At 43.2% G+C, this 24,303-nt stretch overlaps 1 protein-coding gene across 1 annotated transcript in view; it reads right to left on the reverse strand.

Annotated features, from left to right (window-relative positions):
• Positions 1 to 24,303, reverse strand: part of LOC122924568 (microsomal triglyceride transfer protein) — a 121,181-nt gene that overhangs the window by 10,441 nt on the left and 86,437 nt on the right. Inside the window, exons 10-15 of the mRNA XM_044275801.1 lie at positions 20,025 to 20,132; positions 18,705 to 18,917; positions 17,025 to 17,236; positions 14,360 to 14,457; positions 13,495 to 13,616; positions 6,604 to 6,831 (exon numbers count right to left, since the gene is read on the reverse strand). Of these exons, the coding sequence (XP_044131736.1) occupies positions 6,604 to 6,831; positions 13,495 to 13,616; positions 14,360 to 14,457; positions 17,025 to 17,236; positions 18,705 to 18,917; positions 20,025 to 20,132 (981 nt within the window). The remainder of the gene's footprint in view (positions 1 to 6,603; positions 6,832 to 13,494; positions 13,617 to 14,359; positions 14,458 to 17,024; positions 17,237 to 18,704; positions 18,918 to 20,024; positions 20,133 to 24,303) is intronic.

Genomic DNA, 24,303 nt, shown 5'->3' on the forward strand with positions numbered 1-24,303 from the left:
GGATGACGGACACTGTTATGGGGGGATCTGTGGATGACGGACACTGTTATGGGGGGATCTGTGGATGACGGACACTGTTATGGGGGGATCTGTGGATGACGGACACTGTTATGGGGGGATCTGTGGATGACGGACACTGTTATGGGGGGATCTGTGGATGACGGACACTGTTATGGGGGGATCTGTGGATGACTGACACACTGTTACAGGGGGGGGGGATCTGTGGATGGCACTGTTACAGGGGGGGGGGATCTGTAGATAGCACTGTTACAGGGGGGGGGATCTGTGGATAGCACTGTTACAGGGGGGGGGGATCTGTGGATAGCACTGTTACAGGGGGGGATCTGTGGATGGCACTGTTACAGGGGGGGATCTGTGGGTGGCACTGTTACAGGGGGGGATCTGTGGGTGGCACTGTTACAGGGGGGATCTGTGGGTGGCACTGTTACATATGTGCCATCCACGGCCCCCCCACCCCATAACAGTGCCATCCACAGCCCCCCAGCCCATAACAGTGCCATCCACAGCCCCCCAGCCCATAACAGTGGCATCCACCGATCATCCAATAGCTCCCCCCCCCCCGCCGCCGCCGCCTGTATACTAATATTAAATGTCTTATTCAATTAAATTGTATTAGATATGCCCCCTCACTCCTATATTGCTAATCGTACCTTAAATCCTTTTCCTAGGTGCTGTAATGCAGGCCGGGTGGCCGGCGCGTCACTCGCTGACGTCACTTGCCTGCGCCGCCTGCTTCATTCATAAAGTAGGCGGCGCAGGCACGTGACATCAAGGAGTTACGCTGCCGCCCGCCCAGCCTGCATTACAGCACCTAGGAATAGGATTTAAGGTACGATTAGCAATATAGGAGTGAGGGGGCATATCTAATACATTTTAATCTAATAAGACATTTAATATTAGTATACCGGAGCGGCGGGGCGGTGCTATACTACACTGATTGCACCGCCCCGCCGCTATTCCCGGCCCCCAGCTCCTCCTCCCAGTCCCTCCCCCGGCCCCCGCTCTCTCTACATCGCATCCAGCGATGTTAAATTGTCAGCATTCGCCCCATAAGACACAGGGGCATTTCCCCCCGATTTTTTGGGGGGGAAAAGTGCGTCTTATGGGGCGAAAAATACGGTAACTTAAAATGAACCTGTCAGGAGGTTCATGCTGCACCTACTATGTACAGTATGAAATATTGGCTATGTAGGCCATGTTTTTCTCTAAAGCACTGCAGTATTTCAGAGCAGAGAACGGAAAGATGAGGTCCGAGGGCGGCTCCCCTCCAGCTTCTTCCTGAGAGGGAAGCCACCCTCATGACATTTCTTCCCGTTCCAGTTTATTTTTAAAACCATGTTTTCTCTAAAGTTCTGCACCTTTTCAGAGTAAATATAATTGCTTTGCCACTGGGGGGCCTGTCAGTATTTCATGCAGCTTGAATGAAGCTCCTGGGAAGTTCCCTTGAAAGAGGACCTGGTAGCTCTCCTGACAGTGTATTTCCCATGAAATAACAATTCTGGAGCATCTCTAAACTGTGCTGTTCCTATGTTAGTCTTCGTAGAAATGTATCAATAAATTGACAACTGGTTGTTATCAGTGTCGGACTGGGGTGCCCAGGGCCCACCAGTAAAATGGATTTTGGGGGCCCACCGTACGTACCTGCTCACACAGTAGCAAAATAATACCAGATGATTGAATATGGGAGTCCCTGCAGCAACTTTGAGAAGGTAGGTCCTGGGGAGAAGAGGGCTCTGATAGCTCTCCTTTATACCTAGAAGTCATCTCAATTATCTGATCGTGTCCATAATAATAAACTGTGCAGGTGGAAGACCAGGGGCCCACCGGGGGATTCAACTGTACCCCTGTAGGCCAGTCCGAGCCTGGTTGTTATTGTTAAAAATTGGAGTTATGTTCCTATACACACTGTCCAATCAATGCTGACAGTATCTGACTGTGTAGTCACCTATCCCTTTGAAAAAGAGAATGGTAACACCTAATGGTCAATTTATTCCTAAACATTCAGGAGCAGGGACGGATTGGCCATAGACCCTACAGGGAATTTTCCCAGTGGGCTGATGCTCATAGGGCCACCCAAGTGTTGTGGCCCACATCTCACCTCCCAAGCACCCTGCTCCATATCATATTAGAGATAACTGGAGGAAAAGGAGGAGGACAGAACGTGGCAGCTATTAATGTCCACCACAGAATGACAGCTTCTGGGGAGGTATTTTGTGCCACACTGGGGTATTTGGTTCTGTGGGATGGTATTCTGAGCACAACCTTCTGTCGATTTGGACCCACCTACAACATTGGGGCCACTTTTAGTTTTTTTTCCAGGGCCACATTAAGTTCCCAATTTGCCCCTGTTCAGGAGGAATAACCGAGGAACAGCACAATACAGAGTTAGACCTTATTCACACAGTCAGTGTTTGTTCTCTGTTTGGTCAATGGTATCCATCAGTGATTGTGAGCCAAGACAAGGAGTAAAGGATACACAGGGATAAGGTATAATGGAAATGTCTTCACCTGTTATGTGTTTTTGACCTGGTTTTGGCTCACAATCATAGTTGGAAATCACTGATCAAACACTGTGTGAAAGCAGCCTAAAGAAAAAAGTGGTACGATTGTTATTTCATGGGGAATACAAGTATTTTCTGAAATAGACATGGTGACACACGTCCTTTTTAAAACTCTCCTCATGTTGCAGTAATGATATTAGTATATGAACCACATGTTTGTGAAACTACATACAAACAGCATTTCTTATATTTTGGTAACATGCAGCAGCTGATCCGGAATGGATGTTATTAACATGTTAAGGAAAATCTGTGCTTGAATCTTTTATGACAAGCAATATTCTATTATTATGTTCCATGATAACATTAAAGTATTGTACCAATGCAGAGCCAGTCACAATGTACTGCAATTGGCATGGCCTGCTTTATCTCAGTGTAGTCAATAGTTGTGAACTGTTTGCTACCATGTAAAAACATTGATGTTTTACACAGTATATAAAGTTGTTACTAGCTACTACTACTACTACTAGCAACATAACAAGTTCTCTTCTATGTAGAGTGCATTTGGAAAGTCTTAAGACCCCTCCATTTTTCATTTTGTTATGTTGCAGCCTAGTTCTAAAATAAAATAAAAGTTATAATTTCCCCCATCATCCAGCATTGAGAGTACCCCATAATGACAAAGTGAAAACAATGTTCAAAATATTTGCTAATTTATTGAAAAGGAACAACTAAACTCTTGCATTGACAAAAGTGTTCAGACCCCTTTTTTGTGATTACAGCCTCCAGTCTTCTTGGCTGTGATGCCACAAGGTCTGCACACATGCATTTGAGGATTTTCTGCCATTCTTCTCTGCAGATCCTCTCAAGCTTTGTCAAGTTGGATGAGGACTGTCAGTGGACAGCTATTTACAAGTATAGTATCTTCATAGATGTTAGACTGAGTTCAAGTCAAGGACATTCACAGAGTTGTCCATAAGCCACTCCTGTGTTGTCTTGGCTGTGTGCTTATGTTCATTGTCTTGTTGGAAGGTAAACCTTCGGCTCAGTCATAGCCCAGTCATAGCACTCTGGACCAGGTTTTTAAGCTGAACCTGGACAGCCCTCCATTTTCACCCCAGCAGCCCCCCTGACATGAGCATCGGAGCAGTTCATGCTCCGATGCTCTCCTTTGCCCTGCGCTAAATCGCGCAGGGCAAAGGCATTTTTCAGAGTTCCGGTGACGTACCGGGCTCTCCATGGGGCTGACAGGAACCCCGGTGACGTCACCGGCACTGATGGGCGGGATTTAGCGCTGCCCTAGCCAGTAAAACGGCTAGGGCAGAGCTAAAGCCCGCCCCTCAGAAAACGGTGACGTCACCGAACACACTGCTGGGCGGAAGTTACCGCCCGGCAGTGTGTTATTAAAAACAAAAGAGCCTGTGCCCTGCGCGATCTAGCGCAGGGCACTGGAGCGCATCGGAGCATGAGATGCTCCGATGCTAGGCTCAGGGGGGCTGCCGGGGTGAAAATAACGGTATGTCCAGGTTCAGCTCTGAACCTGGACAACCCCTTTAAGAATATATCTGTGCTTTGTTCCATTCAGCTTGGTTTCCTCCAAACATGACACTTAGCATTGAGGCCAAAAAGTTCAATAAAGGACAGTCTGAGAGTCCTTTAGGTGCTTTTTTGCAAACTTTCATGTGTCTTTTACTGAGGAGAGGCTTCTTTCTGGCCACTCCTATAAAGCTCAGATTGGTGGAATGCTGCAGTGATGGTTGACCTTCTTTGAGTTTCTCCGATATGCACACATGATCTTTGGAGCTCAGACAGAGTAACCATTGGTTTCTTAGTTACCAACTCTTATCAAGGTCCTTTTACCCCAATTATTTAAGTTAGTAAGGTGGCCAGCTCTAGAAAGAGTCCTGGTTGTTCCAAGCTTCTCCCATTTAAAGAATTATATAGGCAACTGTGCCTTTGCAAACTTTTAGTGTAGCAGATATTTTTGTACCCTTCTCCAGATCTTGCCTCCACACAATCCTGTCTCTGGGCTCTACAGGCAGTTCTTTCCGCCTCATTGCTTGGCTTTTGCTCTGATATGTATTGACAGCTGTTAGACATTATATAGACAAAGGTGTGTCTTTTCAAATAATGTCCATTCAACTGAATTTACCACAGGTGGACTCCAACAACAGTGTAGACACGTCTCAGAGATGATTATGAGAAATAGGAGGCACCCAGAGCTAAATTTTAAGTGTCATAGCAAAGAGTAGAAACACTTATGTCTATGTGACATTTTAATTTTACATTTTTAATTTGCAAACATTTGTAAAATTCTGTTTTCACTTTCTAGTTATGTTGAATGCAGAATAATGGGGGAAATTTTTTTTTTTTAAAAAGGCTGCAACATAAAATGTTAAAAAAGAGAAAGGGTCTAAAGACTTTCCAAATGTACTGTATATCTCAAAAACTGAGGGTACATATTCATTTTTTTATTTATAGAACATACTGGCAAAATGGCTGTACCTCCTGTTTTAAGTTTTGCAACAAATTAGAAAAAAAATACCAAAATGCATGCTGGAGGTTTTTTTCCATTTAAAATAAGGGCTCTCCTACAGAAATGGCTAAAACAGATGTCAAATATGCATAAATGGAAATACAGGATCCATTTTTTTTCTTTTTTTTTCTGTTCTTCTGTTGGATCAGAATCCAGATGTGAACCTGGCCTCACTCTGTAAATAAAAGAAATTCCACGACCAAAGTTTGGCTATTGCTCTAATTTCAGATAGAGCATGCACCACTTTAATAAAGTCCTAACTTATCATTTTTAAGAACATTTATTTTGATTGGGTAGAGAATAAGTATGCATCGTCAATGTTGTGCGTGCTCTGATTTTTTTTGTGGATTCAGCTATAAATATGTTCTTAATTATTCAATAATTGTTGATTTTAATGAGATTTAAAGTGCTGCTTTTTTGTACTTTTTGTTAAATTAATATATGTCTATCTTTTCGGTATAAGGCCCTTTGAATAAGTCAGAGAAACTATGGCTGAACTACTTTTTGCAGCCTGTACACATTTTTACTTCTTCACAATTGATTCTGCATTTTTATTTATTTTTTTAAGGGTACGACCACACTCCATGTAAAATACAATGGAAATGGTTGCAAATCATTCATGTGAGTTACAGGTGTTTTTTGCTGCAGAAATGGCAGTGAATTTCACCCTCTGAATCACAATGGCGGAAATCCGTGGTGGAGATAGGCAGCATAAATTGACATCCTGCAGATCTCAATTTCGCTCTGCAGGTCAGTTTATGCTTTTTTTTTGTATTTAAGAAATCTCATTCCCTTTGGTAGTACTGTAAAACAATTAAGATTTTCTGTATGAAAATCCAGGGTGGCAAATCCACGCCATAAAACCGTGAAATGTGAATGCGCTCTCACACGTTGATGTGGGTTCAACCACATTGCGCGGTTGTGATCCAGTCGGGCTGAGGCTGTTCTGCGGTCAAGAACCGTCGCAGCCAATTCGCCGCAGCTGCCTTTTTTATATACAGTATATTGTCGGCCTTCATTAGTTAATGGCCACCCGGCAACTTTAATACCACGCTGCCATTTACAATGAAGACCGACTAAACAGTGCGGATAAATGAAAGGCAGCTGCGGACTTATTGGCCGCACGGTTCTTGACTGCAGAAAGGCGGTAACCCAACCGGATCACCACCATGCCGTGTGGGTGTACCCTTACTGATAACTGCAAGCAGAACCCAAAAAATATTCCCAATGTATTTTTGACAGACTCTATGACAGGGTTGCTAGAGTGGTGATATACAATACTGGGATGAGTTGCAGGAACCGATGTAAAATATAGAGTGAAAACATGTATGCTTGCAAAATGCAAGCTCGCTGAAGGGGAATTAGCAATATGAGAACTCAATGAGGTGTTAGAAATGTATACAGCATCATCCGCGTGTCTCGTGTAGAGGTATGGAGCAGAACATGAATGTACCCAGAGCACTTTAGCCTTGTATCCTACAAAATACTTGAAGAGATGCATGTACATAAAATACCATATATAAATATGCAAGGTTTGGTGTAACTTACCTCAGAGTGATCTGTTAGGAGAACCAACCCTTTCACCACACTTATTGGGTCACCAGTTGCCGAGAACATTTTTGACATTAAATCACTGTATCCCTGGAAGAAGGTTACAGGCCGAAGCTGGACATCAAACAAGATGGCTGACATTCCAGCAAAGGACTCCAGGTCTTCTTCTCCCTCATCAGCAGTGGCAGCTATTAAACTCTCCAGACCTTGTGCTTCAATCACAACCTAAACACAAGAGTGTGTTTACTATAGTAAATTTTACAAGCAATAGACTCCAAAGTGACTAAACATAGGCTTTTTTTATCTTAAGGACTACATGTGGTAAATTTGGAGTGGTTTTCAATGTTGTACCTGAACTACTGTGCAGGGTGTGCAAAGACCCAATCATGTATCTTTGTGGACATGTTCCTTTAAATGTCACCATGTTGCCATAGTTCCTTTACAGTTTACACAGATGTGTCCACTCTAACCTAAGTTCTACATTGGTTAATAACTCCAATTTATCATGAAAATAATTCCAAACAATATCAGTACATACAAGAAAGACCCCTGACAGACTGAATTTACAAGATGTCTACTGGGTGGCCGCATATAGACACATTCAAGTGTATGGGAATGAGCTGTCCCATAAAAGTGAATGTGACGGCTTCTTGTACGGTAGTTATACCTGCTCACCACTGCTATTGTAATAGCAAGCAGGTAAAAAATGAAAAGAAAGCAGTGCTGGCACTGCCCGTGCCTTCTCTTCAACCAGCTGATCGGCCTGAGAATAGGTCAGCAATAAAAACTATTTGGACAACCCCTTTAAAGAACTTCTTCGTTTCATACGGACTTTCTTACCTCAGCCTACCAATTCAGTTGACCTTATCTTAAAGGTGTTGACCTGGATCTGAATACTTTTGTAACCGCATGTAATTAAAAATTTAGTATACCTACTGAGTTATTCAATAAAATGTATCTGTATAGCACCACCTGCTGTTTGATTTTTTTTTTCTTATTTCTTTGACCTGCTCACTGAGATGGCCGCACATGCTCAGTTTCATCCTTCAACTGGCACCTGAGCTGTGATCGGGGGAGCATGGACACGCATGATATAAATATAGCAGAGCAATGAATGGGGAGATCTCTGGATCCATGTGAGGTACAGAGCTGGTTCTAGCTTTGTTAGAAAGAGGTTGTCAGGTGCTACATGATTTTTTAAATGTCATGGGATAACTCCTTTAAGGAACCTGTCACATCTCCTGACATGTCAGTTTTAGCAACTACTTGCATTCTCCATATAATAACAATCCTGGACAATCTGTTCTTATGACTCCATGTTGTGCTATTCCTGTGTTATTCCTGCTAGAAGTTTACAAATAAATTGCCAGCAGGTACTGCTGGTTGTTACCCGTAGTGGCTGTATCTGACTGTCAAATCAGTTCTACTAGTATCAGACTGTACAGGGACACGCCAGCAATTGGTAACACCCAGCTGTACTTTTACTGAAAGCTGCTGGTAATTCTAATTCAGAAACTTCTTGTAGCAATAACAGAGGAATGGCACAACATACATACATAAGAATAGATGCACCAGAATTGTTATTACATGGGGAATGCAAGTAGGTACTAAAACAAACATGTCAGGAAGAGTGACAGGTCCTCTTTAACCCCTTTCCGACCAGCTCACGTAAATTTACGTCGGCGGTTGGGTATTAAAAACAGCAGGAACTCGGGACTAATGTATGCGATCAACTATAACGTCCATCGCATACATTTAACCCCTCAGATGTCGTGGTCAGTGAGGATAAAAAGCGCGCTCCCTGCTGTGCACTGGCTCCCCCTAGTGAGGATCGTGGGAGCCGAGGTGTGTGTGTGCTGCAGCCTCTGTCCTTCCGAGTAAAAAGAGGCTGATGCACATTAGTTCCTATGCTAATGCACTGGAGTCTACGAGAAAAGCAATCTAATGATTGCTTGTTGTAGTTCACTATGGGAACTACTAAAAAGTGTACAAAAAATAGTTTTTAAAATCAAAAAAATCTTAATTCAAATAACTCCCCTTTCTCCAAAATGAAATCAAAAATGCATAAACAATTTTTAAAAATAAACATCTTGGGTATTGCTGTGTGCAAATACACCCGTACTATTACAATATAAAAATATTTATCCCATATGGGAAATGGCAAAATGAAAAAAAGTCAAAACGGCCAATTGTTTTTGTAGTCGCTTCATCTGCCACAAACAAATTCATAAAAAGTGATCAAAAAGCCATACACACCCAACCCCAATGGTATCAATGAAAAGTACAGATCTTCCCACAACAAATGAGCCCTCAACAGTTCCGTACACATAAAAATAAAAAAAGTTATGGGGATCAGAATAGGATGATGCAAATACATTTTATTTTCTAAAAATTTTAGTTTCTTTTTTCCAGTATTATAACACAAGAAAAACTATACATACAGTATGCATTTTCATTGTGATCATACTGACCCGGAGAATGAAAGTAACAGGTGTAAAAAAAACTGTGGTGTTTTTTTAATAATTCCACCCCATTTGGATTTTTTATTTCAGCTTCCCACTACATTATATGTAACCGTAAATGGTCCCATGTCTTGTCCTACAAAAAACAAGTCCTCATATGTGTATGTGAATGGAAAAATAAAAAAGTTATGTCTTTGGGAGGGCTGGGAGTAAAAAACAAAAATAGAAAATTACCCGGTCTTGAAAGGGTTAACCTCTTGCAAGCTAGCAGGTGCATGTTGGATGTCTCTATTGTAATGAATAGTAGTGGAAGAACAGTTTTCAAAAAAAAAAAATATATGAATTATATATATATATATATATATATATATATATATATATATATATATACATACATACACACACACATATACACACACATACATACACATATACAGTACAGGCCAAAAGTTTGGACACACCTTCTCATTCAAAGAGTTTTCTTTATTTTCATGACTATGAAAATTGTAGATTCACACTGAAGGCATCAAAACTATGAATTAACACATGTAGAATTATATACATAACAAAAAAGTGTGAAACAACTGAAAATATGTCATATTCTAGGTTCTTCAAAGTAGCCACCTTTTGCTTTGATTACTGCTTTGCACACTCTTGGCATTCTCTTGATGAGCTTCAAGAGGTAGTCACCTGAAATGCTCTTCCAACAGTCTTGAAGGAGTTCCCAGAGATGCTTAGCACTTGTTGGCCCTTTTGCCTTCACTCTGCGGTCCAGCTCACCCCAAACCATCTCGATTGGGTTCAGGTCCGGTGACTGTGGAGGCCAGGTCATCTGGCGCAGCACCCCATCACTCTCCTTCATGGTCAAATAGCCCTTACACAGCCTGGAGGTGTGTTTGGAGTCATTGTCCTGTTGAAAAATAAATGATGGTCCAACTAAACGCAAACCGGATGGAATAGCATGCCGCTGCAAGATGCTGTGGTAACCATGCTGGTTCAGTATGCCTTCAATTTTGAATAAATCCCCAACAGTATCACTAGCAAAGCACCCCCACACCATCACACCTCCTCCTCCATGCTTTACGGTGGGAACCAGGCATGTAGAGTCCATCCGCTCACCTTTTCTGCGTCGCACAAAGACACGGTGGTTGGAACCAAAGATCTCAAATTTGGACTCATCAGACCAAAGCACAGATTTCCACTGGTCTAATGTCCATTCCTGTGTTCTTTAGCCCAAACAAGTCTCTTCTGCTCGTTGCCTGTCCTTAGCAGTGGTTTCCTAGCAGATATTCTACCATAAAGGCTTGATTCACACAGTCTCCTCTTAACAGTTGTTCTAGAGATGTGTCTGCTGCTAGAACTCTGTGTTGCATTGACCTGGTCTCTAATCTGAGCTGCTGTTAACCTGCGATTTCTGAGGCTGTTGACTCGGATGAACTTATCCTCCGCAGCAGAGGTGACTCTTGGTCTTCCTTTCCTGGGGCGGTCCGCATGTGAGCCAGTTTCTTTGTAGCGCTTGATGGTTTTTGTGACTGCACTTGGGGACACTTTCAAAGTTTTCCCAATTTTTCAGACTGACTGACCTTCATTTCTTAAAGTAATGATGGCCACTCGTTTTTCTTTACTTAGCTGCTTTTTTTCTTGCCATAATACAAATTCTAACAGTCTATTCAGTAGGACTATCAGCTGTGTATCCACCTGACTTCTCCACAATGCAACTGATGGTCCCAACCCCATTTATAAGGCAAGAAATCCCACTTATTAAACCTGACAGGGCACACCTGTGAAGTGAAAACCATTTCAGGTGACTACCTCTTGAAGCTCATCAAGAGAATGCCAAGAGTGTGCAAAGCAGTAATCAAAGCAAAAGGTGGCTACTTTGAAGAACCTAGAATATGACATATTTTCAGTTGTTTCGCACTTTTTTGTTATGTATATAATTCCACATGTGTTAATTCATAGTTTTGATGCCTTCAGTGTGAATCTACAATTTTCATAGTCATGAAAATAAAGAAAACTCTTTGAATGAGAAGGTGTGTCCAATCTTTTGGTCTGTACTGTATATATATATATATATATATATATATATATATATATATATATATATATATTATAAAGCTGACTGTATGTATCTGTGTGTGTATGTATGCATGCTAAAGGAATCTGCACCGTCGCATTTACAATCATGAAATTTGGCACACAGGTACATCAGGTGTCCGGGAAGGTTTTAGACCGGGTCTCAGCTCTCTAGCACGTACCGTTCCTGAGATATTCCCCAAAAAAAGCATTAGCCAATAGAAGCCTGGTCACATGACCCTTATCAGCCAATAGAAGCTTGCAGGCCCTCCACATACACAGTTTTAAACCAGGTTTCCATAACAACCGAGCCATTTTTCTTCACTGCTGTAGGTCAGCTTTAAAGGGGCAGGTTGCTGTGGATGACACTGTTAAGGGAGCGGAGTGCTGTGGAGGTCACAGTTCAGGGGAAGGTAGGCTGGCCCTTCAGGCCACCCTCAAAAGACGGACTTAAAAACCCCGCCCCCGATCCCGCTAAGCAAAGCCCCTGACCAGGTTAGGCCACACCCCTCCCACTCTGCAGCAAACGGGGATCGAAAAAATGAAGTTAAAAATCAACTTCTGTCAGCTGCAGGGATGGGAGGGAGGGTGACTTTCTCCCTGCAGCTGGACTATAACCTATGGACAGTGTTTAGGGGCGGGTGCTGTAGAGGTCACTGTTAAGGGGGCGGCCCCTGTGGAGGTCACTTTTAAGGGGTGGGGTGCTGTGGAACTCACTGTTAAAGGGGCAGGCTGCTGTGAAGGTCAAAAGTTAAGGAGGTGGGCTGCTGTGGAGGTCCCATTTTAAGGAGATAGGGCACTGTGGGTGGGGGGGGGGGTCAGTGTTAAGGGGTGGGGGCTGTGGAGGTCACTGTTAAGGGGTCTGGGTACTGTAGCAGTCACTGTTATAGTGGATACTGTCGATATATTTTAACAACACACGCAAACATTAAATGAAATAGATTAAATATACCCATGTGAAGCTGGGTCCGTCAACTAGTGTAATGTTCCAGGGATGCAATTACCACTTCCGCAATCTGCTATTATCTGCTATGGGCTAATGCAATGTCATCTTATACTTTTATTTCAGGTACAAACACTGTGCATTTCTAATGTGGGTCACTGTTCTCATTCATGTAATTTACCTGGTTCACCAGAAGGTGGCAGCAAGCATGGCAGAGCTACATTTAGAGATAATGGAACCCTTCTTTCCATTCTCACCCTCTCTCTAAGGAGGGCAGGGACTAGTTAGAGTCAGTTCAGCTTACCCCCTTCCAAGGAAGGGTGTGCAGCAGGCACCTTCAGCTCTGCTGGATATAGAGGCCACAGCTTGGCGGCCTCAAGAGCCCCAATAGCCAGGAAGAAAGTTCCCTGGATTAAGCTAGAGTCAGGCTACAGAAAAGTTGCAGCATCCTGCAGAAGCAGAGATTCTATTTAGGCCTGTCAGCACAGCAGAGCCAGAGATCGACAGATGTAGCAACAAGGAGTTTGCCTGCCACCGTTTTGTTCATGCAAAAGCCTGCTGGGAGCCAAGATAAAGTCTGTAAATCGTTTAAAGAAACGTTTATTGAAAGTAAAGCTGCTTTTCAACTTCATCACAAGGTCTGGACTCAATTTATTCTTCATCCCCAAATTAACTTTTCCCCTTTTTCTGCTTTGGATGACAACGCCTGGGGTCCAGCGTATCTATGTAGGAGCACCGTGACACATGCACAAAACATTAAGGGACACTATAGGCTACCCTACACCACTCTGGCATTCCTACACCTGGGTACCATCTACCACAGTATCACTAAAAAGTGTCCCTTTGCCCTTGTTGCTTCACTGCAACTGGCGTCTCGAAAAACATTTACTTTAAGGGACCCCTGGCCGTTGTCGGTGCGTTGCACATATATATATATATATATATATATATATATATATATATATATGTATAAAATTCAGCTTGTTGTGTCAGGAAAAGAACACAAAATGTATTTGGTCAGCCCAACAAATAAAAAATTAGGCCATTAAAGCTATAACGGGTAGGCAATCTTGGTAACATAGCCTGCTACCCACCAAAGGACATGATAATCTCACACTTTGTAACAACTTACATGCTGGAACAAGAGTAATCAAGACAGAAACACTGTACCACATGGGAACAGTCAGTAAACATTTTGGAGAATAGCATGTATGTGTTTTACCCCTCCACGAGGTGGATTTCAGAAATAGACAGCTGTTGAGCTGCTAATTTAGCATGAAATACAATGAGTCAGGCTACAGATCTTGCCGGAAGTTCTTAATGCACGGAGCAGGGCCTAAAGGACAAGTTCTGCAAGGGTACGTTGCAGGCTGCTTGGATAATTAGGTTGGATACATATCTGATTACCTGAATGGCATGCAGCTCAGTGTTTTTGGAATAGACTAAGGTATCCATGTTGCTTCTTCTGAGGATGCCAGATCCAGAGTATAGTATATCAAGACTGTACGTTGCTGATGAGTCAGGGCCTCCTAATGGAGGGAAACATTGTTATCATCACTAGTAAAAATGTATACGTGTTATTGAATACAAATGCAAAGCACTAATCATAGAGAGAAATGCAATTACTCTGTGGTTTGTTCAGAAGAAACCCCTCTCTATCCATAAGGAATCCTGTTATCTACAAGCGCATAAATCACAACCATTTACTAAAGGTAAATTACTATAAGATCATTGATATGTTATAAACTAGCAGTGTTGGACTGGGGCTACTTGAGACCACCAGAGGGAATTATTCTCTGAGCCTAGTGGCAAACGATTAGCTCCAAAGGGAGCTCCTAATGGGATTTTCTCCTGGACTTTAGGGGCCTACTAGGGCTTCAGAGACTGGGCCCACCATAGGAACTCCTAGATGTACTAGTACATTGTGATGCATATTAGTATCTTGCCACTACATCTAGTTTCTAAGTATAATAGTAGCGAATCCCTGTCTGACTGAGGGTCTAGTGACCCAAGCTAGCAGCTTCACAGGGATCTATGAAGCTGTAAGTTCGTATCATTATCCTCACGGGATTTGAGTCTGTAATATGGACACTAAAAAGTGCTCATGTTATGGCTGTCTTATTGAAGCCTAATCATAACCAATAGCATCTGACAGATATATGCTTTTCAGACACCATGTACCCCTATACAGACTACAGTATATTATAAGCTTATGTTTATCCTTTAGGTGGTAGATGTTAAGGGATAGGAGAACAAAGAATGTGCAACATACGTGTCACATATCCTGAGTAAGCAGATGAGGATCCAAGCTTTGAAAAGCGATCATAGTTATTCACCTTCATATCCTTCAACACTTGCCGAATGAGCTTACTAAAGTACAGAATAGACATATACATGTTACCAGCAGTGAATTACAGGTCCTAGCTCAAGTCATAGTCAAATTACTACTCAATCATACAAGCAGCTTCCTGCAGACTTGTTCTTCTTTACATATGTAATGTTGGGCAGTACATACTACTAGCTGTCACTTTACATTCTATTATAATGTTTTCCAGGCCATTTGTGTCCACTATAGTAAATGCTAAATTCTTCTTCCCTCTCAGTCTAATGTTACACACTATAGCAACTCAGCAGTTAAAAGGTAGCATCTTTGATAATCTAAGGAGGTATGTCACTTCCAAAATCAGTTTCAAAGCAAGCATACCGCCAAGTAGGGTATGTGCCCTGAAACATAACCAAATCTTTCTTGTGAAAATTTGATCCTCCAATCTTCAGAATGGTTCTTTTCATTTTTTATGCAAATAAGGTTTTGGGCTCCCCTCACAATCACTGCTCCTGAAATCTTAGGGACTAACAATTAAACAAGAAGGCCTTATTGTCGTGTCATGTGGCATTATTGGCAGAATGATGGCGCATTGAAAACCTTAATGGCATAAAAATTTGTAAGGAGTTGAAGACCAAATTTTCACAACAAAGATATGGCTGTGTTTCAGGGCACCTACCCTACATTGTGGTGCCGATTATGCAGGTGACAGACTCCCTTTGTAGGGGTTCTACGGGAATGGTATAGATAAGGCCTTTGGCAACACGTCCTACAATGTGACTAGAAGGGGTCGCATCCACTATTGCAGCTGCTTAGGAGGGGGCAAGGCCTATCTGCACTCTGCTCCAGCACCTGCCTTCACGTCACACTGCTGAGATGTACTGTCAGGCTGCTCAACCTGACAAAATATCTCATCTACGATCATTCCATTACTACCTATTGTAGAGCACGTATTTTACAATAGATAATAAACATGCAATCGTCTATCATGGCTGAGCAGTTTGACAGGAACGGGGAAGAGGGATGAGATTCTGGTCCCTGTTGCTGTCAGGCTGCTCAGTCATAACATAAGATCACATGTTTATTGTCTATTGTAAAGGACCTGCTCCACAATAGATAGTAATGGAAAGATCGTACTATACATGAGGAAACCATTTAGTGGTCTTTCACACCTGTCCCTAGTGTTGAGCGAATCAAAGTTAATGAAGTGGAATTCTATCCGAATTTCAGAAAAAAATTGATTTGCCATGAATCCAGTGCACTGGCTGGATGTGGTGACGTCAGAGCGCTGATGTGGTGACATCACCACATCAGTGTGCACGAGATTTGGCACGTTTTCAAGATGGCCGAGGCGGCCTTACTACCTGTCCCAATAGGTAACCAGCCGAGGCCAACCTCACTTTGGGTACTATATATTATTTATATTTGGATGTGTCACAGACATTCTCGCAACAGGTGGAAGGAGATCGGTGAGACTGGCAACACATGGTTTGATTTGACATGTTTTCCGTTTGGATCAAATTAAGTCTGTGTTGTTTCTGGGGATTACCACACCTTCTTTCCCCAGGTGTGGCTATTAGGGTCATTTAACCTTATCGATATATCGCTGCTTCTCCCACAATGCTGTGCGGTTTATAGCTTCTGTTTAAACCTTTGGATAGACTGTGATTGGAGCTGAGTTCCTGGTGCTTTGAAGTTAAGTCTTTCCTTTTCCTATTTTGGTTCTGAGTGTTGAATTTCCCTATTATTTGTATTAGGCCTATAGGAGACTCCTGTTCCTCCTCCTTTTGGAGGAATAGGTAGCCTCGCTCCTGCCATTAGTACCAGGGTCCTATAGGGCTTGATAGGACTCTAGGTATTCCTGTGTATGAGCTCACCTACCTTTGGGGCCTGTTCATACTGGTAGTCAGTCAGGATTTCGGTTAGGGTTTTTACTAGGAGGTGTCCATTTTCCTAGTTCTCAGGCCTGATTCTCTGTTCCCCCTATGCTCGGTGTGGTGTTTCCCACCCACACCGAAGTGTGACAGGATGGCTCTCACTTCACTATCATTCTTGTGATTGGCTTAATAGTGCATTATTTTTTAGCGTACGCGTATTCATTTCATATTTTATCTCTCTTCATTAGTTATTAATTTATTGCTGATCTATCATTATGTGAATATATATTTACTCCTGGATTCACTTTTTTTATGTCTATTGGAAGATGCAGTTGTTCCCTTGTTTTTGTTTTGTTGGCGAGGAGAGGGGTGAATGCTGGTATGATTTATGAAGGGATCCTGGGTACTGTTTTAGGTACTGACTTTTTTTGCATATGTGCTTCTGTATACATTGGATTTGTGAATGCATGTTTGCGGACACTCTAGTGTTACTTTCGTTGTGCCCAATTAAATAATTTAATACAGCAGGCTGAAAATACATTAATAAAACAATGTGTTAAGTGGTTATGTATGTCTGCTCACTTACCAATATGAGGGGGGGGGGGTGGCAGAAATAATGTTGGTAAGTGCCTCTGTAAGTGCTATAATCAGCTTACTTTATGGTGCTGTGAACAACCTTTTCTCAGTCCTCTAATCCTCATCAACATTTCTCTCAGTAAATTTATATATTCATGTACCTGGCTGGCATCTCAAATTGAAGAATATCTTGGAACACAGAAAGCATATACTTGTTCATCTCTTGTGGAAGCTCGCCAATAGAAAGAAGCAGATTTTTAACCTCCATATACGTAGGCTGACTGTTCAGTATAATATCTGCTGCTGCTGTTCTCACTGTCTTTTCATGTATTTTATAGTTCTGGTGGTAGATCCTGCTCATGACCTTTTTTATCTAGGTCAATACAAAAATATGTTAACCACTGCTTTATAGTTTACATATAATTCATAACAAAAGTAAGGCAGCCATATAGAAATGCATGAGGTCCCAACTATAGTGTATGCCTCCGATTTCATACAGAGGCTTTTTCTGTCAGATTCCTAAAAAACTGTAATATGGTGTCTAATATTAGTCCATTAACACACCGTGGCATAATTGTACATCTACAGCAGGAGCCTGGTTGTTTAACCTTTAGGATGCTGCTAATAGCGACTACAGTATCTAAGAAGTTTGGCAGATGTAGTGAGCTCCCTCTCTCTACTCATTGGGTGGACCTAACGTCAACCTAATAAAGGCTCCTTGGTCTGCCTTAGGTATAAGCCTATTAGGCTATGCCAGAGGTGGAAGAGCATCAACAACTATTCTTCTGAGGTCCACAGAAATCTTTGTTCATGCCATGATATACTTCCACTGTTCTTTAAAGGGATTCTGTCACCAGGATTTCACTTACTGAGCGAACAACATCACCACATCAGTCTCCACGATTTATATTACAATATACTAGTATTACTGCCCTGTGTCTTGTAATTTGTCTGTAAAATAGCTTTTATTAATATGCAAATTACCTAAATAAGGAGCCCAAGGGGCTGTCCCTCTGTCCGGTGGAGCCCAGCTGCACCCCTTCTCCTTGAGCCCAGCACCGCCCCACTACTAATTTATTCACTCCTCATCGCCGACCTCATATGCCTGGTGCGCCGTGGATAAACCTGTCAGCGCCCGCGCAGTGTCCTGGCATCGGCCTCGCAGAACACATTGCGCATGCGCTGACTGGTCTTTCCACGGCGCATGTGCAAGATTACGGCGCACCAGGCATATGAGGTCGGTGATGAGGAGTGAATAAATTAGCAGTGGGGCGGTGCTGGGCTCTAGGAGAAGGGGTGCGGCTGGGCTCCACCGGACAGAGGGACAGCCCCTTGGGCTCCTTATTTAGGTAATTTTCATATTAATAAAAGCAATTTTTTCGGACAAATTACAAGACACAGGGCAGTAATACTAGTAGATTGTAATATAAATCGTGGAGACTGATGTGGTGATGTTAACCGCTCAGTAAGTGAAATCCTGGTGACAGAATCCCTTTAAGCAAAACAGGTCTCCCACTTAAACCTGATTGTCTTCCCATTGATTGAAAACACCTGACTAATTTCACCTTCAAATTACCTGCTAATTCGAAAGGTTCACATACTTTTGACAGACATGTGATATTGGAACATACTCTTCAATAAATAAATGTGTAATATTTTGGCTTATTTGTTTGCTTTGGTTCTCTATTTTTAGGACTTCAAATCTGATGCAAATTTTAGGCAAAGTTTACACAGAAATAAAGTAAATTCTGATGAGTTCACAAATTTGAAGCACAAATGTATATATGAATACAAACATCTCTCTGTAATACTGTAGCTAGAAGGTCTCTTTGTTAATTTACCTCATCAGTGATGAAGGAGATATGATATTTCTGAAGAGCACTGATAGCAATGCTGCTGACAGGACCATCCCCGGATTCTGAATATTTCAACAGGAATGGAATTCCTTCTGGCAGATTGGCATTTTTCAGGGCTAGAAGATATATCTTAACATCAGAGGGTTTTTCTGCCTTTTGTAAACCATCCAAGATTAACTTCTTGGCTTCCAAAACTGCCTGTAAAGCAAACAATGCAAATAATATTCATACTTCTGACATGTTTACTACTTGTAATTTTGTAGATGTCCTCCCCTCACACCTGAGAAGTGTTGTGCAGTACTGTGGATTCCTTCTCTAGAGCTGCTAACTGTATTTTCTTCACAGTCAACAGAAGTTTATGTAAAGGACAAAACAGTCATCCATATCTAAAATGTATCTAAAATGAAATTCTCTCTTTTCAACTATAATAAACTGAAAGTTTTCTCTTATTTTATTTTACCCCAAATGTCTGTGTGAATGCCGGTGATTTACCTATAATTCCTAATAGCCAAATACTACAATTCCAAGTTCCAACTAGAATGGCTTGAATATTTAACAAATAGTGACTCCCAAAACAGAAATCTCTCCACTATTACCATCTGTGTCAACCAATGAATGTGGCTTTTGTTTATACCTAAGGGCCATATTATGGTGGCTTCCTGGTTTTAACCCTTATACAGGGATCTGTTCTTTGCTGCAGGGAATGCACCAAGCTAGTACCTCCATGTGGTGGTCAAAAGACACTGATGTAAATTTGTAGTCAGTAACAGGTCATGGTCAGGACAGGCAAAGTACATGCAAATCTAAGAAACAGGTCCGAGGTCAGGGCATGCAGTAAAGGGTCAATACAGTAATCAGGCACAGGTCAGGTCAGGCAGTAGAAGGTTTAGAATAAAATAATCAGGCAGAAATTGGTACATGGGCAGTCAATCAGTAAAGCACACTTTAACAGGAACTAACAGACTAGTGAACCTATTGCTCAGGCAGAGAATGAGACAAACAGAATGGCATATGTAACAGATGCTGATTAACACATTAGAAAAAGCCTAGCAGCTTCACACAGAAACAAAGTATGGTTTATTCCTTGCAATAATGCAGAATGAGGTAAGGTTCAATTAAAAATATCCGCAATAGACACAGGATACTGTCGCCCCGGGCCCGCTGCCAGATAGCTGAACCTGTGAAAGACATGGGGTGAGAGGAGCAGCACCTGTGCCTGGCCAAGCAGCAAGCACGTGACAATGATATGACACCCATCAAAGCACACCCACACACATGTACACAACTTTGATATAGGATATTTACCGGTAATTCTGAGCCTGTAGCCTGGTGAAGTTTCTTGATGAGGGCTCCAATAATTATAACCACCGTTTCTCTAATCTCGACATTTGCTATTTTTCCTTTGTATTTGTCCTGTAATGTTATAAAGAAAATAAAGCAATAAAAAAACTGGAATAACGAAAATATTTCTGTTGCATACAACTAAGAATATCGTAACAATGGTGGGGTATTCTGTATACAAATAAAAGCATTTCAACTGAAGCTCTATCGCTGTGATCTTTAAATTAATTGTATACTGGGGTGGGAACCCTTTACACAGCTAGACCGATACGGAGTGCAACAAAGCTCCTATAAAGATACAGGAAAAAGGTGTCAACACCAGACATCTGAGAAGCTCTGACAGACGTTCTTCAGAACCTCCTGCTTGAGGTTCCTTTGTTTTGCTTTCGTTTTGTCATCTCGTTAGCCTCTCTCAGCTGTCATGTAGTTGCACTGATTGCATCCCTTTAAATCCCTTTCCATACTGCATCACTTTGCGGTTTATACAACTTCCTGGAGTGTGTACATGCTGGATGCTACAACTGATCCTTCTACAGATAAGGCCTCATGCACACGACAGTATTTTTTCACGGTCTGCAAAAACGGGGTCCGTAGGTCCGTGATCCGTGACCGTTTTTTCGTCCGTGGGTCTTCCTTGATTTTTGGAGGAACCACGGACATGAAAAAAAAGTCGTTTTGGTGTCCGCCTGGCGCCAAACGGATCCGTCCTGAATTACAATGCAAGTCAATGGGGACGGATCTGTTTGATGTTGACACAATATAGTGCCATTTCAAACGGATCCATCCCCATTGACTTTCAGTGTAAAGTCTGGAGTCCCTTTTATACCATCGGATCGGAGTTTTCTCCAATCCGATGGTATATTTTAACTTGAAGCGTCCCCATCACCATGGGAACGCCTCTATGTTAGAATATACTGTCGGATATGAGTTACATCGTGAAAACTCATTTCCGACAGTATATTCTAACACATCACCATGGGAACGCTTCTAGTTAGAATATACTACAAACTGTGTACATGACTGCCCCCTGCTGCCTGGCAGCACCCGATCTCTTACAGGGGGCCGTGATCAGCACAATTAACTCCTCAGGTGCCGCACCTGAAGGGGTTAATTGTACTATCATATCCCCCTGTAAAAGATCAGGGATGCCAGGCAGCAGGCGGCAGACCCCCCCCCCCCTCCCCAGTTTGAATATCATTGGTGGCCAGTGCGGCCACCCCCCCTTCCCTCCCTCTATTGTAATAAATCGTTGGTGGCACAGTGTGCGCCCCCCATCGGCCCCCCCTCCCTCTATTGTAATAAATCGTTGGTGGCACAGTGTGCACCCCCCATCGGCCCCCCTCCCTCTATAGCAGTAACAACATTGGTGGCCAGTGTGCGGCCTCCCATCCCCCCCGATCATTGGTGGCAGCGTAGTTCCGATCGGAGTCCCAGTTTAATCGCTGGGGCTCCGATCGGTAACCATGGCAACCAGGAAGCTACTGCAGCCCTGGTTGCCATGGTTACTTAGCAATAGTACAATAGTAGAAGATTCATACTTACCTGCTGGCTGCTGCGATGTGACCGGCCGGGAGCTCCTCCTACTGGTAAGTGACAGTTCATTTAGCAATGCGCCGCACAGACCTGTCACTTACCAGTAGGTGGAGCTCCCGGCCGGACACGAACATCGCAGCAGCCAGCAGGTAACTATGAATCTTCTACTATTGGACTATTGCTAAGTAACCATGGCAACCAGGACTGCAGTAGCGTCCTGGTTGCCATGGTTACCGATCGGAGCCCCAGCGATTAAACTGGGACTCCGATCGGAACTCCGCTGCCACCAATGATCGGGAGGGGGGGGGGATGGGAGGCCGCACACTGGCCACCAATGTTGGTAATGCTATATAGGGAGGGGGGCCCGATGGGGGGAGCACACTGTGCCACCAACGATTTATTACAATAGAGGGAGGAAGGGGGGGGCCCGATGGGGGGCGCACACTGCCACCAACGATTTATTACACTAGAGGGAGGAAGGGGGGGGCCCCCGATGGGGGGCGCACACTGTGCCACCAACGATTTATTACAATAGAGGGAGGAAGGGGGGGGGGCCGGGGGGCGGCACACTGGCCACCAAGCTATTATTACAATAGAGGGAGGGAGGGGGGGCCGCACTGGCCACCAATGATATTCAAACTGGGGAGGGGGGGGGGGTCTGCCCCCTGCTGCCTGGCAGCCCTGATCTCTTACAGGGGGATATGATAGTACAATTAACCCCTTCAGGTGCTGCACCTGAAGGGGTTAATTGTGCTGATCACGGCCCCCTGTAAGAGATCGGGTGCTGCTAGGCAGCAGGGGGCAGTCTTGTACACAGTTTGTAGTGTATTCTAACTAGAAGCGTCCCCATCACCATGGGAACGCCTCTGTGTTAGAATATACTGTCGGATATGAGTTTTCACGAAGTGAAAACTTAGATCTAAAAAAGCTTTTATGCAGACGGATCTTCGGATGACAACGGTCGTGTGCATGAGGCCTAAGTCTGTTCATTGATTTGTGTTTTCCTGTTTGCTTGATCCTAGGTGACCCTGACTCCCTCTGTATTAAGTGTAGGGAACCGGTGGTCGTGTCCCCTCACTATTATAGGGTGTTCAGGTGTCATACAGTTGAGGCACGAGGGCATGCAATTTTCTATTATAGAGATCTTTGCATGGGCTGAGAAGACAGGGAGAGTTTCAGGGCTTAAATAGAGGTCACCCTTTTGTTCCTTAGTTTCGGATCAAGCCAGTCGGATCCTTATTTGTAACTTCTTGTTTTCTGTTACACCATCCGTGACATTATAAACCGCCAAAACCGTCTCAAGCATGGATCCGGTTTCACTTTTGACTAAACACATGCAGGGTCTTTCATTGGAGGTAGCAGATCTCCGTAAAACTGTATCTCAGTTTCAGGTGACCGGTTCAGCTTGCGTTTATGGAGTTTGTTCTGAGCCTAAGATCTCGCTCCCGGATACGTTCTCCGGGGGTAGTGAGAATTTTGTTCGTTTTAGAGAGGCTTGCAAACTTCATTTTTACCTACTTCCCCATTCCTCTGGTGATGAGGAGCAGAGGGTGGGGATCATCATCTCGCTGCTCAGGGATAACGCTCAGTCTTGGGCCTTTTCGCTGCCGGTGGGGGCACGGCCCCTCCGTTCAGTGGATGAATTTTATTTAGCCCTGGGTCAGATATATGATGATCCGGATCGTATTGCTCTGGCTGAGTCTAGACTACGTCTTTTATACCAGGGTAAACAGTCCGCAGAGATATACTGTTCAGAATTTCGGAGATGGGCAGCTGATAGTGGTTGGAATGATGCTGCACTCCGAAGTCAATTTTGCCATGGTCTTTCAGAGGGATTGAAATATGCATTTGCCTTTCATGAGAGACCTACCTCCTTGGACACTGCCATGTCTCGGGCCATTCGTATTGACAGGCGTCTTAGAGAGAGAGGAGAGATCACTCCTTCCTGTCATACTCAGTCCAAGGACAGTGCGGCGGTCTCATTCAGTGCGCAGGGGTCTCAGTCTCTTTCAATCCCCTCTGGAGCAGGAGCCCATGCAGCTGGGTTTGCTTGCCTCTGACAATAGAAGATTCAGCTCTCAGAGGAGGGTTTGTTTCTGTTGTGGAGGTATAAATCCTTTGGCAAATGTTTGTCCCTCTAGGAGATTCAGGCAGTTTTTTGAGAGTAATAAAGAAACAAAAAGAAAAAAATCCTCTAAAAACGTTCCATCTGTTATTATTGGCAAGGTTGATGCGGAAATTGAAGGTTTTCCGTTTGCTTGTAGTTCCCGTTTTGTCCTACCTGCCAGGGTGGCGCTAGAGAGCAAGAACATTTTTTGTGAGATTTTTGTAGATAGTGGAGCAGCTGTCAATCTCATTGATAATCAATTTGCTATAACACATGGTTTCCAGGTATGCACTTTGGGAAAGGATATACCTGTTTTTGCTATTGATTCTGTTCCACTTTCTCAGAAATCGTTAAAGGGCATAGTTCACAATATCCGTTTAATTGTGAGTGATACTCATGTTGAGGATGTGTCATTTCGTCCTAAGCGGGTTGCCTACTCCTCTAGTGTTGGGGCTACCCTGGCTCACTAAACATAACCCCACCATTGATTGGCAAGCGAGGCAAATAAATGGTTGGAGTGACTTTTGCTGAGAGAATTGCCTCACGACATCTGTTTCAGAGGTTTCTACTAAGACTGTACCATCTTTTCTCTCTGAATTTTTG

This window comes from Bufo gargarizans, chromosome 1 (assembly GCF_014858855.1).
Source record: "Bufo gargarizans isolate SCDJY-AF-19 chromosome 1, ASM1485885v1, whole genome shotgun sequence".
NCBI classification, from domain to species: domain Eukaryota; kingdom Metazoa; phylum Chordata; class Amphibia; order Anura; family Bufonidae; genus Bufo; species Bufo gargarizans.